Below are 14,870 nucleotides of genomic sequence, written 5' to 3'. Positions count from 1 at the left end.
CAGCGGCCTGCCCCTTTTGTCTGGGTGAGGTAGAAGAGAATCTGTTCCATGCCTTCCTTGGGTGCCCCCAGCAGCCCTTGGTGCTTTATTCAAGGCATTGGACTTGGACCTGTTGGAGGCTACCTAGTTGTTTTCCTTTCCTTACTGGGTGGCTGAGGGGGGATGTCATTTGCCTGGCCAACTTTCAGCTTGGCCAGGCCAAGATGGCCATCCTCAAGAGCCACAGGAACTGGCTTGCTCAGGCCATCTCTGATGATGCCGTGAGACTCTTTTAGTTCTTGGTCTGGGCACATCTGTTGCTGGAATTCAACCATGTGGTCCTCCAATGGACAGTACCTGCCTTTCAGGCATGTTGAGCCATTCAGGGGGTGCTCTGCCACATTGAAGATGGCCGCTTGGTCCTCGAAGTGTGATACTGCTCTCCCCTTCCCAGCGTCCCAGCATGGATTTTAGAAGGTTAATGTTGTACCAGAATGTTTTTATGTTTAGACTGGGAGGGCTGGCCTTGCGGGCTGTAGGTCCAGCCTCTGTCTGTTGTACCTGGGCTCCTGTGTGGGCCATCCTTTGTTGTACTGCTACTCCTATTTCCCTTAATAAAGGTTCAAAAGTCTGCCTGCCTGCCTGCCTGCCTGCCTGCCTGCCTGCCTGCCTGCCTGCCTGCCTGCCTTCCTTCCTTTTCTTATTGATTTAGTGAAATATGTATTTTCAGTCCAGCCATTATAAGAAACAGAAGAAAATGTGGTGGGAGAAAGATTTGTGTTAAAGGAAACAAAGTTCAGGCTTTCAAGAGGGACGTTTTGGAATAGTGAGGGAGATTTGTTCTTGAAATATAATTGAACCCTGTCCCTGGTAAAATGACTTCTTGTTTAGGTATATTCTCTGCCAACTTTCTGAAGGTTTAGTTACATGTAAGCTTCAACATTCCTATATTATGTTAACTTGACAGTTAGCTCTTGCTGATGTCATGATACAGCAGACATAAAAAGGCTGACTCCAGTTCAAATACATTTATGGTTAAAGCTCCCTATTGCTATGAACTCAGCTTCAGCTCACTTTAAAGGATTTTTTCTCCCTGATGAAGCAACAATACTTTTACATTGACATAGCTGGTTTATTAGGTTGCGTGCATGTTTGTGTGTGTTCTAAGAATCGCGTATTGCATGTGTTCTAAGAATTATGGTGACACCAAACCAGCAAACGTCCACAATTAAAATGGATTAGTCTTATGAGTGGAGCAACTGAAACAAAAAGCATAGACATCCCCTTCCTTTTCAGCTATTTTTATTTGAAATGACAACAGTAAGCAAGGGGAAGGTGGAGCTCTTAATCTGCCATAACTATGAAAGGGGTGTACTGATCATATGCTACTAACTGCATCTTTTGTAGACTGTTCAACACCCCTTAAAGGTTTGCCAAGCCCACTCTGCAATTGGTTGCCAGGGGCTGCAGATGTTGGAAAAGAGGAATTTCAATGAAAGGCCCTGATTCAGCAACCTAAGTAGTCTGCCTCTCACAGCCAAAGTAATCAAATTGGCAGCTGAATCAAAGCCTACAGTGGGCCCTTTGTTTGGGGAGCTCTAGAGGTTAGTAATTGACAGAAGGTCAACAAAGTTTTACGAAGAAAAGAACAGAATATTAGAGGGTATTAAACTGAAGAGTTTGTTCATTTGGGAGTTTTATATTATTGAAGAAAAGTTAGAACCCAAGTCAAAGGTTAACATAGTGAGAGGCAAAGGTTATGTATTATGGTTTAAATCAAGAAAACAATTTCAATGCCAGAATTAGCATGTATTTACAAGTGGGGAATTGGATAGAGTTCAAATGCAAAGCATGAACAACTGCATTTTGGTAATATTATTCTTTAATGGTAAACAAATTATATTCAAGCGCTGTGCATGTGATATGGCTTATGCTTTTATTTTTTATTTTTGAGTGTGTGTATGTGGGTGTGTGTTTGGTATTTTTATGTCTGGCTAATAATTAAATTCATGTTTACTTATGTGCTTCTCCATAAAAAGTCATCTATAGAAATTTCTAAATTATATAACCCATCAAATCCTTTGCCCATTTACACACTGTTTTTCATGTTTTACCTTAAAAGTGCACTTTGGTAGGAATAAAATTAACAAAAGAAGGAATGCTAGACTCAGTTCAGAAGGTGTATAGTTATATCCAAACTAAGCAGCAGCTGTGATTTTTTACATAGATGTTTTTCTTAAAATCAATAGTGCTAGGTCTATCCTTGCAAAGTATTGTACATTCTCATAAACAGAGGGTGTTATCCTAACAATCTGCTTCCTTTTATTTTAATTTATAGAAGTAAAAAACTAATATTATTTTGTATAATCTACACAATCAGAATATAGTATACAAATTGTTATGGAGCTAAGAAATGTCTTATCTATGTAACCAATACGTATGCTGCTCACTATTAACCAAACTTCTAGAACACAATAATGAAACTCATTCCTGTTTCAAAATTTATCAGTACATTTTTAATTGCTTGGCACCAAAAGGTCAGGAATTCATTTTTACACACCTCCAGAGGTAACTGTCTCCATCTCTACATTCTTTAACCAGTCCAGAAAGAGAGATTGTAGCTAGTGGTGCTGTCTTCCAAATAAAGCAATAAAATTGAAAATATGCCATATATCAGACTCTTTCCTCCATTCTTGATTTCTTGAGGATCTGTTTTTTTGGCCTGAACTTTTAAACCATCCTTCTTGGTCTAGTCAACATTTTCAAAGGAGACTATTGACACTCGGGATGCAGAGTGCTGCACAGTAGCCAGGGTGGTTTGTATGACTTCAGTTAACTGTGTATTTACATACCAGCATGTTAGTCTGCTAACTTTTAAGCAGTGTGAGTTGACAGTATCACAGCTAGGATTCAGCCATGAGCGTTTCTCTCCAAGTTAGGTATCCAGTAATAGCTGTTTGCATACGCTGATTTTTATCATCCACTTTGGTTGGTTTCTGTTTGTTCATTTCCTGTAATACTGTTCGCTTACTTTCAAGCCTGTCCCTTACTAGTGGAAGTATTTAAGTCTTTCTTCCGTAGTTGAGCAACAATGCGAGGGCTATAAAACACATGAAAAAGCATTTAAACTTCTGAAATATTGTGTTCTTTTCTTTTCATATTTGAAATGAATGCATTAATATGCAAGTAGGACTTACCTACCAGTACAAACTCCGAAAAGATCCTGTGGGTTTGTATCTGTATCACCACCAATTAAGATATGAGGCACTATGGTACGTTTTGCACATTCTTTCCCCAGTTGAAAAGCAGGAATGTCTGAAGTAGGCCCGTTAATGCATAACATTTCAAATTCTGTATGCAGTGTGAGGGACAACTTGGCCCACCGAGTGTTTAAAATCAAGAATACTATCATTTACCAGGTTCTCAAACATCAAGGAAGATGGCCACAATGAGGTTACTGTGCCAGTACTGCCACAGCCACAATATTATTGCTACTTTTCTTATTTGGCATTGCTGTTTGTTCACTTAGTAGAAAATATGCTGTACACGCTGCAAGGCACCAATGAAGGCTTTGTTTGGACAAGAGAATTTACCATGTAAAATGCAATGGAGAGTTTATAATTCTAGTTGACCAAATTGTTCAATCCAGGTGTAAATGACAGCGAAGAATGCTTGGGAAGTAATGGGGAAAACTAGAGAGATGGGGAAGGAAAGGCAAATGGGACATCTGATCTAGGAGCATTTTTTCATGTGCTCCAGATGCGGTGCCAGGTGCTTTAATTAGTGAACCACACTAATTAAAAGTGCCCACACCTCACGTGTATCAGTGTCCCCATGCCTGTTGAAAAAATGGTGGCAGGGCACTTTGAACTGAAGCTCATTGAACATGTTTTATTTCAAAGCGCCCTGCTGCCTTTTTTTCAGTGTGGGGATGCCCGGGGATGCTGATACACGTGATGCGAAAGGCTGCCAGAGCACATCAATTTCTGTGCTCCAGGAGGTTCGATTGAGTCTGGATTTCCAGTGCATCGGATCAGGCTCTCTGCACATCTGTAGGAGCCCTAGGATGTTGACAAGGAAGAAAGAATGCTATTTTACAGATGTCCTGAGCAGTCCCAGGGGCAGTTCTGTAGTGTCTTGAGAGCAAGTATCAAAGTGTAAACTCAACGTAGAGATTACAGGGGAACTGGCAAAGGGCTCCACCTGCCATTGTAAACAGAGAACTGAAGGGGTGGGGACAGCAGGTACCCACTTTGGCTCAGCTTTATGGTTTCAGTCATAGCTAGAAAAGGGTGTATTAAACCTAGGAATAAAAAGTTATGAAGAACTGGAAGAACCAGTGTGTGTGGATGCTCTTTTTCTGAGCAGCTATCAGTATGTTGAATCTATGATTCTCTTATTTATATGGTTTAATTTCTAGGGAAGAGAGCTGTGAGCAAATATTTGTTCATAACTGTAATCCAGACTCATGCACAGCATAAAATCTTTGCTATATTTCATGTTGAGTATGGTTCTGTGTTGCTTCAATCTTAGATCAGAAACTTTGGGGTTAAAATTAAGAGTTTATAACAAAAGATGGTTTAAAAGAGGAATCTTCAAGATTAAAGTATTTAAAAGATAAATGTCTCTTTCATTAAAGCAACAGTTAAAATGGCAGATCTGTTTTGGACTTATACTTTACAGTATACACAGAGGATTTTCAATTTTAACATTGCTTAGTCATGGAGACTTTACTTGTAGATACTGTCTGTGGTTTGTAATTATCCTCTGATAAGGCACATCTGGGGATAAGTGTTTTTGCCAGACGTAAACATACAAAGCACAAAGAAGAATTACACAAAACTATTATTAAAACATTTTAAAATCAGCAGATGCTTTTGTCTCTTTCTATGCTGATTTGAGAAACTAAAAATAAAAAAAAACAAACCCAAACAAATCCCAAAACAGCTAGGGAGGTGGGTCCTGGGAGTAGGGAATAGAGACTGCTGTGCCTATTTCTTTCTAGGTTTTTCATGTTCGTTCTTGTGAAGAATCCCACTAAACTGCTAGAAGAATCTGAAAAGTAGGGAAGAAAATTGAACATATAATAATAAAACACAGAAGGGATGTAAATCATAAGCACCAGAAATTATGTAGAGGAGTGTGAGCATAGAGTGATTGTGCTTCCCTAAAAATTGGGCATAACTAACATTTTATCCTGTTCTTCTGTAAATTGCAAGGGGCTTTGATCATCTACAGGAGTCACATATCACTGAGCAGGCTGGGCTTTGCATATATGACTCAAAGCTGTCTACAAAAAAGTCACTTTTCTTACTTTGTTTTCCCCTCCAATGCCATTGTATTTTTCACAGTGGTATAAGTGATATATGTTAGGTGTCCCACACTGCACACCTGCTGGAAACTAGGCACCTATCGTTCTTACCACATAATACCTAGGTGAAGCCAAGCACAGATAGGGGCTTTGAGCTGATCTTGCCCAGCTGCCATGTGGTAAAAACTAGAAGTGACTCATCTCCACTAGGATTTTACTGCAGGAAAACTATTACACTTTGATTATCTCAGGTAAAACAACAAAAAGAAAGCCTTTTTATTGTGGTGGAGACACGACCCATGAATCTGTTCCCTTGCCTGCGCAGACAGTTGGGAGTCGCATCCAGCCGGAGAATTATTCTGACTCTGAACTGTGCTGCAAGTGGAGTGCCTTAGCAGCAATTTGCTTGCACTTAATGTCCATAGTTAAAAGATAGAAGACATACTTTAGAGGCTGAGAAATTGGAACGAATCAAGGAGGATTCAGGAGGTTGTATGTATTTCCCCATCGTGCCCTCTATGAAGTCTTGGGGTTTTGCTCTGAAAGGGAGAGGAGATAGGAGACAGGGAATATTGAGAACACTTTTCTTCTGCCCTTTCATCTCACCAGAACCCCAACATTTATATGCACAGAAGCGGAAAGGGATATTGGAGTCATTATTGACTCCAAGATGAACATGAGCCGCCAATGCCAGACCGCAGCCAGCAAGGCCAGCCATACCTTGTCATGCATCCAAAGATGCATTTCAAGCTGGTCCAGAGAAGTGATACTCCCTCTCTATGCGACATTGGTCAGGCCGCAGTTGGAGTACTGCATCCAGTACTGGGTGCCACACTTCAAAAGGGATGTGGCCAGCCTGGAGAGGGTTCACCCACTTGGTGAGAGGGCAGCAGGACAGGCCCTACGAGGAGAGACTGAAGGACCTGAACCTGTTCAGCCTCAGCAAGAGGAGGCTGAGGGGTGCCCTGGTGGCTGCCTACAAGCTCATCAGGGGAAATCAACAGCAAATAGGCAGAGCCCTTTTCTCCCCAGCACCACCTGGGGTGATAAGTAACAATGGTCATAAGCTGATGGAGTGGAGAATAGGTTTAGGTTGGAGATCAGAAGGCAATATTTTACAGTTAGGGTGGCCAAAATCTGGAACCAACTTCCCAGGGAAGTGGTCCTCCCCCCTAACTTGGGCAAATTCAAGAGGAGGTTGGATGATCACCTGTCTGGGGTCTTGTGAACCCAGCATTCATTCCTGCCTGTGGCAGGAGGTCAGGCTAGCTGATCTGTTCAGGTCCCTCCTGACCCTAGCTACTATGAAACTACTATATCCTTTTACTATCTGCCAGAACAAAGTCAAAACCAGTTACCTGCAGCAAGTATCTTGTTTTTCCTCTGAAATTCCAGTTTCCCTAAATTTGTATCCTTTAGCCTGATATGTTAAATGCAGCTTTTAGAGAGTTTTTGAATGTTATTATTCTTTGTTTGGCTAGAAATGGAATGCACTTTTTAATGTTGCCATTGTGTCACACACAATGCTCTCCATAGACTTACATAGCTATATAACTAATCAATTCTAAATCCTGTTGCCTTTGAAGTTGTTGAGAATTTTGCTGTTAACTTCAGTGGACCAGAATTTAGGCTGAAGTGAATTAAAACGCAACATTAATTCTATTCAAGAATCTGCATTATTTAAAATATTAATTATTTGTTTTCCACCTAGGTGAAATGGAGATCCCAGATTCAAATGACCCTTTAGGTCAAGTGGATGGACATGACAGACCAATTCCAACACCTAAAGGTAAAAATATTGATGATTCCAGTTCTTTTTTCTTTTTCAAGTATAAGGTAGCATATATGCAACTCATTTTGTGATGTACTTCCTTTATTTGCCTTGTGAAAAAGACCATATCCCAAATATGGTATAATAACTGGTATGACAATTATTGACCTGGAGCTGTCTGATCTCACCTGGGGTACCTATACATGTGCCAGATGTCTGCTCCAACATGTGCTAATTAGTACGTGTCAGAGTCAACTTGATTAATCAAGTCTGCTAGAGCATGTTAATGAGTGCGCTCCAGCAGCCTCTGTGTCATGTCTAATCAGCATCCCTGTGCTTCAAAGTGGTGGTGGGGCACTTGAACTAAAGCTCATCAAACGAGCTTTAGTTCAAGTGCCTCCCCACCCCCCCCACCCCCACCCTTTTGAAGCACAGGACACAATACATGTGATGCTGCGGGGACTTTAATTAGAGTGGCTCTAGGAATCGCTCTAATTAAATTGCCCCCTCTCTACCCCAGAGCATGTGTATAGATGCCCCTGGATTCCAGTTAATTCACTGATGGATCTTATTTTAAACTATTCCCTTAAAAACATGCTAGGTCATTTGATGGTTGAATTACAAAAGAATAGTGGTCACTGGTGTACATACAATAAAACCATACCATGATGTGTCTTAGCAGGCAGTACAAAAAGTTATGGAGCTAAGAGATATTACACTCCAGTTTGGAAACAATATCAGAAAATGGTTTTGTTTGTGTTATTGCAGTGTATTTTGACATTACTGCTGTTGAGTCTACCCACCAGTTCCCTTACCACATAATATATTTAAAGCAAGATCATGATGTGGGAAAGAAAACAAGTACCACAGGCTGTCACTATATATATAGATGCTATGAATGAACAGAAATAGCATTAGGACTATAATAATGGTCAAGATGTAGTATTATTAAAATGTGCTACTAATAATGTTATGAGGCATGGGTGTTAATGTAGGATTTAATTTTATACAGTGCAAGCATTGATATGTAGGTATAAAGGCATCATTATATGCTGGAGATTGACCTCTTTGAATCTTCCCTGTTTTTGAGTTTTAAATTCAACCTAAAAAATACAAACATGATTAGGCTTTTTGAAAATGGCTAGGACTGGGATGTACACTGGTGTTTTAGATACATTTTTTCTTGTTTAGCCTGTGATGGCAGTTTCGTATGAATTCTTGCTAACCTATTTTTGTATTGCTAATCATGTAGGGTAGTTTTCTGACATATTGCAGTTTACCTTTAAACTCATATGGTCAAATTATGTTCCTGGATTTATATGGTTCTTTTTGAAATCCCTTGTTGGATGCACACCTATCTGGCAAAGTATAGGCAGTTTGACCTCCTTGCATGGCTGCAGTTATATTGGTATAAATATGTTTCATACCCATGTAGCTAATTACCGAGAGGAAAGAGAAAAAACTGTACACATTTATACTGATGTAAATAAGCCCAACTAGGTGTGGTGTACTGGTTAAAACGTATTGATTAAAAAAAAAATATACATATATATATATATATATATATATATATATATATATATACCCAAGATGTCCTGGTTATTCTGGTACAAAAATGTATAGACTTGGCCTTCCTTAGTGACTTGGTTACTGATATAATCCATTTCCATAACTGATAGATTGCTACTAATAGGTCTGTAAGATGAGCACAGTGCCAAAAAGCCTCTTTCCCAGATGATACCCAGGAAATTATATCTTATTTTGTCTCCTTCATATTCAGTTTATTTTATTGAATAGAAATATTACAGCTTTTGACTTCACACTCATCTCTGCTTTCAAGTAAAGGAAGGGCAGGGTGGCACCTCAGGCTCAGTACAGATATTATACTTAACAAATGTGAAGCATGCCGAAAATACTTTAAAGCCATAACAGAACATGACACTTAAAGCACTTCAAAAGTGGTAAATCCAGCTCTACATTAACCGTCGATGGATGTGATATTAGACTAAAGCACTTTACTTTAGAGTGTTTTATCAAATGTCTGTACCACAACCATCGTGAGCATCCCAGGGGCTTCTCACTGGGTATCCTGTTAGCTTTGGCCAAGTAGACAAGCACCCAGCATATCACAGAGAAGTGACAGAAAAGGCTCTGTCTCCTCCCTTCATGGCTGAGCAGGGTGGAGAAGGCGAGAGAAACAGAGCCTGCTCTGCCTCAAGAGCCCCCCAGAGCTTGCTGGGGGGCAGTGAGTGGGCCTAGTCTGTGCAGTGGTGGGGCTCTTTTCCCCTCTGGCCACAGTTCCTGATGTAGGAAAAAGCCTGGCTGGCTGCCCCATGCTGCAGCTTCTGGTTGCCATTGTCAGGAGGCTTAGGTTGGAGGGGGAAAAGTTGGAGAAGGGACACCCCCCGCCAGAAGGACCCCCATACAGTTTGGGTCTGAGTGGCAGAGGGGCTGCCCTGGCTAGTTAATCTTTAGGGCTTGCAGAAGCAACACAGGTCTCATCAAAAGAACATGGATTTTGTGTGCTGATATGACCTACTTCCTATATCACAGAAGATATATTTTGGTGACAGATGCTCTCAGCAATGACAGAACATGTATGGTGTGGCAAGTCCTTGAAGTGCTGGCCTCACCTGTTGTTTTAGGAGCAGCCTGCCAGAGAAAGTGAAGGAACTTCTTAACACATCAGATGCACCCACTGCTATCACAGGAACCCATTTCATACAGTCACTTCTGTCAAGCTCCACTGCAAAATTAGTTAGATTTCCTTCCCATCCTGCTCCTGTTAGAAGACTGTTGCAGAGCTGCATTCCTCTCATGTTTAGAAAACTTCTACTTCTCAGTCTAAAGACATTTAAATACCACATGCAGTCCAGACAGATACATGTCATGCTACAACTAGGCTATCTATCCCACACTCAAGTAGCCTTTACATTTGATGGTAAAAGGTCCTTTGTTTAATCTTTAAAGTGTTAGACAAGTTTGTTTACTTGGCAAGTTAGCCCCATTTTGCTGCTTTCTTCTGTCTGGACCTTTATGGGCAAAGACATGAAAGTTCATTTTCTTTTTAAATGATATTGTTTAGTTAAAATATTGCACAGAGGGAGCTGCAGTTATTTCCACTCAGGAGCACATAACCACAACCAATACCGGTCTAAGGAAGTAATTAATCAAGTCTCAAACTGCATGAGTAATTTGTGTTTCCTTCAGGAAAAAACGTGTCTGGTGTTCTTATTTAATTTATCTGTAGGAATGGTGCTCATTAGTTTTTACTTTTATTCCTTTACTATGCTTGTTCTTGTCAAGAAACAGTTACATTCTAGACCATTTTATAACTATAAAATTGTCAGTGTAAACTAGAAAGTTGATTGTTTATGGGGGGGTTGGTTTGTTTGTTTTTACATCATCATGGTGTCAAGCCTCATCTTTAATCATCTTAATGTAGTAAGTCAAGTTTGTTTTTTCAAATGCTTGTGTAGTGTCATCAGTCCTTTCTGTGACTCCTGGTTCTGGGCCAGGCCTTTAAAATACCCTGTATCCTGACTCATGATAATCAGACCTTGTTATCCTGGGAGTTAGTGGAACTACAGGATGGAAATGGTGAGGAATTCTCTGACTTCTTTCTGTCAGTGAATATTAGTTAGTCAAAATTTGAACATCCTGTGAAAACTGTTCAATTGCAAACAAAATTCATTGGAATGTAGGCAGGGATCAGAGATGCATATTTGCAACACAAACATGAAGGCTAAGTACAGCCATTCAGAAAGCCCAAGCATGAATTGATTCAATCTTTACAGGTTAGTTTAGCCTGCATAGATTGAACTGATTACAAGTGAATTGACATTCACTTTTGATTCTGGAAATGCAGCCACATGCCTGCAGTGGCTCCAGCCAGAAGCCAGTGGGTACTAGAGCGAGCCCTCCCTTCCCTTCTGCAGTGGTGGGGCTGGAGGGGAACCTAGGATGGGAGGCAAGGTATGGCCAGGCCCTGGCAGGCCTGTGTATGATTGGGGAAGGGTTTAACCCCCCACCCTGGCCTGCAGGGACCCTAGCCTGTGGTATGCATGGAGGGTGAGAGGGGAAGCAGCCCTTGCCAGGCTTTTGGGTGGTGGAGGAGAAGAAGGAGCATGGTCAGACACCAGCTCCTGGCCAGATGCCAGCCCAGCATGGCCCCCTGTGATGAAGAGACCAGGGAGGGGGTTTATTCCCCCCTCAGTCCCCTGTCCCACCGGGGGTCCGCAGCCAAGGTCTGCCAGCCCCAGCCGCCACCTCTGCTGCTCACCCCTGGCCAGGTAGACCCCAGATGGGTTCCCAGGGGAAAGGGGAGGGAGGGAAGAATAAACTCCCTCCCTGCCCCTTTGCCAAGGGACCATGCTGGCCAGCATCTAGCCATGCCACTGCCCCTGCTGCTGGAGCAGTGAGGGGGAAGGACTCTGACAGGGGAAGCAGCCCCTGTCATGGTGTCCCAGGTAGGTCAGGCCTCTTCCCAGTGCAGGGGGCTCTTCTGCCCACCTCACTCCCACCCACAGAGCTGCCACAGCCTATGCAGGGTGTGGTCAGGTGCCGGCTGGCATAGCCCTCTGGGGCAAAGGAGGCAGGGAGGGGTTTTATTCCCCCCTCCCTCTGCTCTCCCTCTGAGGGACACCAGCTGGGGTCTGTTTGGCTGGGGGCAAGCAGTGGAAGCAGTAGTCAGGGCTGGTAAACCCAGGTTGTGGTCCCCCAGTGGGAGAGGGGATGGAGGGGGGAATAAACCCTCTCCCTGCCCCCCTCACCTCAGATGGCTATGTCGGGTGGGCATCTGGCCATGCCCTCACCCCTGGAGCGGTGAAGGGGGCAGGGAACTGACAGGGGCTACTGCACCCCCACCAGGCTGTGGGCCTGGCTGCAGTCCTGAGGGGTGAGGAGTGGGTGGGGGGAATAAATTGCCTCCCTGCCCCCTTCACCTTAGGGGACCATGCTGGGCTGGCATCTGGCCACCCTGCCCCCCCAACTCCTGCTGTGGCTAGAGAGCAGAGGGGTGGGGTCAGCCCTGCTCTCTGGAGTGGACAGCAGAGCTCAGCCCAGGGCTGCAGAGCATGCTGGGATGCTGGGGGACTCTGACTTAAACCAGGAAGGGGTCTGAGACAGAAGTTCCATAAACCAGTTTACTCAAATCAGTTAAGTCTGATACTACATTCAACCAGGTTTATCTTAAACCAGTTTTGTCCATTCTGAAACTTCTGTCCCTAGCCGAAGAGGCTAACAGAGAGCAAAATGCATCCATTCCTGAATTCTCTCTCAAACTTTATGTCAAAACTGATCTCAATCAACATAGCTTTTTAATGGCAGGAGTGTTGCAGCAGCAGGAGTTGCTAAAAGTGTCCATGTGGAAGGGGAATTTGAGGGTACTTCATAGGCTAGAGACAGACGCTCAAAGAGCCTGAGCCTGAATTCATTCAATCTTTGCAGGTTAGTCTAACCTGACTAGGCTGAATCAGTTTGTAACTGTACAGAAATGCAGGCACATGCCTGCAGTGGCTCAGGCTAGAAACCAGTGGGCACTAGAGCAGCCCTCCCTTCCCTTCTACACTGCTGAGCTGAAGAGAGCATGGCCAGGCCCTGGCAGGATGCTCTGATTAAGGTGGGGTTCCCCCCCTTCTGACCAGCTTGGCAGGTAATTGATAACACAGTGTTTATCACCCCATTGAGAAAACAACAGAGGGATATTACCAGCTACTTGTTGATTCTGTCTTTGTCCTGTCTGCCACAGCACAGACAGTAGCCAGCATGTGGTCTGTTATTTAATGCTGAGAGGTGTCTCTGTAGGGCAGAGGGAACTGAGAAATCCCTGCTTAGCAGGGAGTGGTGAGGGGAGGTGAGGAGCAGGGAGAAGCCAGGCAGATGCCTGCAGTCTCTGCTGAGCTGCAGCCAGGGAGCAGAGGGGAGGGGCCAGCTCTGCTGTGGAGCAGAGAGCCCTGCCCAGCCCAGAGCATGCCAGGATGCTGGGGGAGTCTGGTTTAACTTAAACCAGCAAGGGGTCTGGGACAGACATTGCATAAACCTGTTTGACACAAATCAATTAAGTCTGATATTACATTCAACCAGGTTTATCTTGAACCAGTTTCAGACATTTTGAACTGGTTTATGTGCACTGAACAGCTGTTCTGTTACAGGTTTAAACCAGTTTCTGATCACTTAAACCGGTTTATGTGTCTGTCCCTAGCCAGAGTGGCTGGGAGAGATGGTCCTGGAGAGATCATAATTCAAGACACTGAACTGCTTAGGAGCATGGTCCCTTGGAGAAATAAATCTGAAAGCTCTAGTGTGATATAGAAAGTTCTCTTGCACTGATGCCTTTTTTCAAGTTAGACTTGGGCTGTACTATGGGTCTTCTGTTCAACCTGCTTCCTCTCTCTAGAGCCAGTTCTTTGTTTCCCTTGGAAAGGAGAAACCCACACGATATTTTACCAAGTTCTTCCTTTTGCTGCTGTCCTAGACAAACTGTTAGCAGCTGTAGCCATAGTAGACTCTCCTTAAGAACAAGTGTATAGTAAATGGGATCAGTGTCTATCACAGGAATTATAGTTGTAAAAAGATACCTTATATTCAAGGTGTAATCCCAAATTGAATCATATTAGCTCTTCTCTCCATAGAGATCTCTGTGGTCAAGGAGATAAAAGATCTTATTGCTTCCATAATTCTATTCCAGCTCTGATTTGGCTGTAATTAGTTCCAAAGTAAAATCAAAGTATTCAAGTGCTCATATTAAATGTGCATTACCCCAGTCACTCATTTTATTTGCTTGAGACTACTGCAGATTTACACTGTAAGAGATGTGGCTCAACTGGGCTATAACTTAAATATTAACTCATCTGTGGAAACTGCCTGGTAATGAATCATAAGGAGAAAGTCATCCTTCTTTCCTTAATTGCTTCTATTTAGGGAGGGTAGCCATCAGATGTATCCCTTCCTGGTTGGGTTTTAGATGGCTTCTGGGAGCCCACAACCCTTTCCTTTTTGAAAGATAAAGAGAGAAAAGAGCTAGGGACAGACATTACACATAAATCAGTTTAAGTGATCAGAAACTGGTTTAAACCTCTAACAGAATACATGTTAGGTGCACATAAATCAGTTTGAAACTGGCTGAAACTGGTTTAAGATGAACCTGGTTGAATGTAGTATCAGACTTAACTGCCTTGGGTCAAACCAGTTTTATGTAATGTCTGTCCCAGACCCATTCCTGGTTTAAATTAAACCAGACTGCCCCCAGCATCCCAGATGCTTTGCACTGCAGCCCTGGACTGGGCTGTCTTCCAGAGATGAGGGCTGGCCCTCCGCCCCTCTGCTGCCTAGCCAGAGCTCCGGCAGAGGCTGCAGGCACAGCAGGGTCTGCCTGGCTTTCCCCTGCTCCCACCACTTGCTGCTCAAGCAGGGATTCTCTCCTCCCTTCTCCCAGAGCACAGAACCCCGCCCCATGGATCCATGGCATGTGGTATACTAGCTAATGCTGAGAGGTGTGTGTGTGTGTGTGTGTGTGTGTGTGTGTGTGTGTGTGTGTGTGCACGCGATTTCACTGGGACAGGCAGACAGAACAGTGTCTGCTTAGGGCTTTTTGGAGCTAATCAACAGGTCAGCTGGTAATGTCCCTCCATTCCTTCCTTAGAAAAAGCTGTTTAAGAAGAGGTTGAACTAATGAGAGAGGCTTTTTTTTTTCTTGATTTGCTGGTAAACATTGTGTTATCAGCTCCCAGCTGGTTCCCTCACCTGTCATATTTTCTGCAGACAGTATGAAGAAGCATAGATTCATAGATGTTAGGGTCGGAAGGGACC

The 14,870-nt window shown here is 43.2% G+C and overlaps 1 protein-coding gene across 2 annotated transcripts in view; it reads left to right on the top strand.

Moving 5' to 3' along the window:
- Window positions 1-14,870, top strand: part of ROR2 (receptor tyrosine kinase like orphan receptor 2) — a 257,593-nt gene that overhangs the window by 174,247 nt on the left and 68,476 nt on the right. For both annotated transcript variants that reach the window (XM_014608796.3, XM_019478126.2), the window contains exon 2: window positions 7,002-7,079. In XM_014608796.3, the coding sequence (XP_014464282.2) occupies window positions 7,002-7,079 (78 nt within the window). The remainder of the gene's footprint in view (window positions 1-7,001; window positions 7,080-14,870) is intronic.

Source organism: Alligator mississippiensis, chromosome 3, assembly GCF_030867095.1.
Source record: "Alligator mississippiensis isolate rAllMis1 chromosome 3, rAllMis1, whole genome shotgun sequence".
Classification (NCBI taxonomy): Eukaryota; Metazoa; Chordata; order Crocodylia; family Alligatoridae; genus Alligator; species Alligator mississippiensis.
Note: the sequence above shows the minus strand (reverse complement) of the source record. Positions and strands in the feature narration are given on the sequence as shown.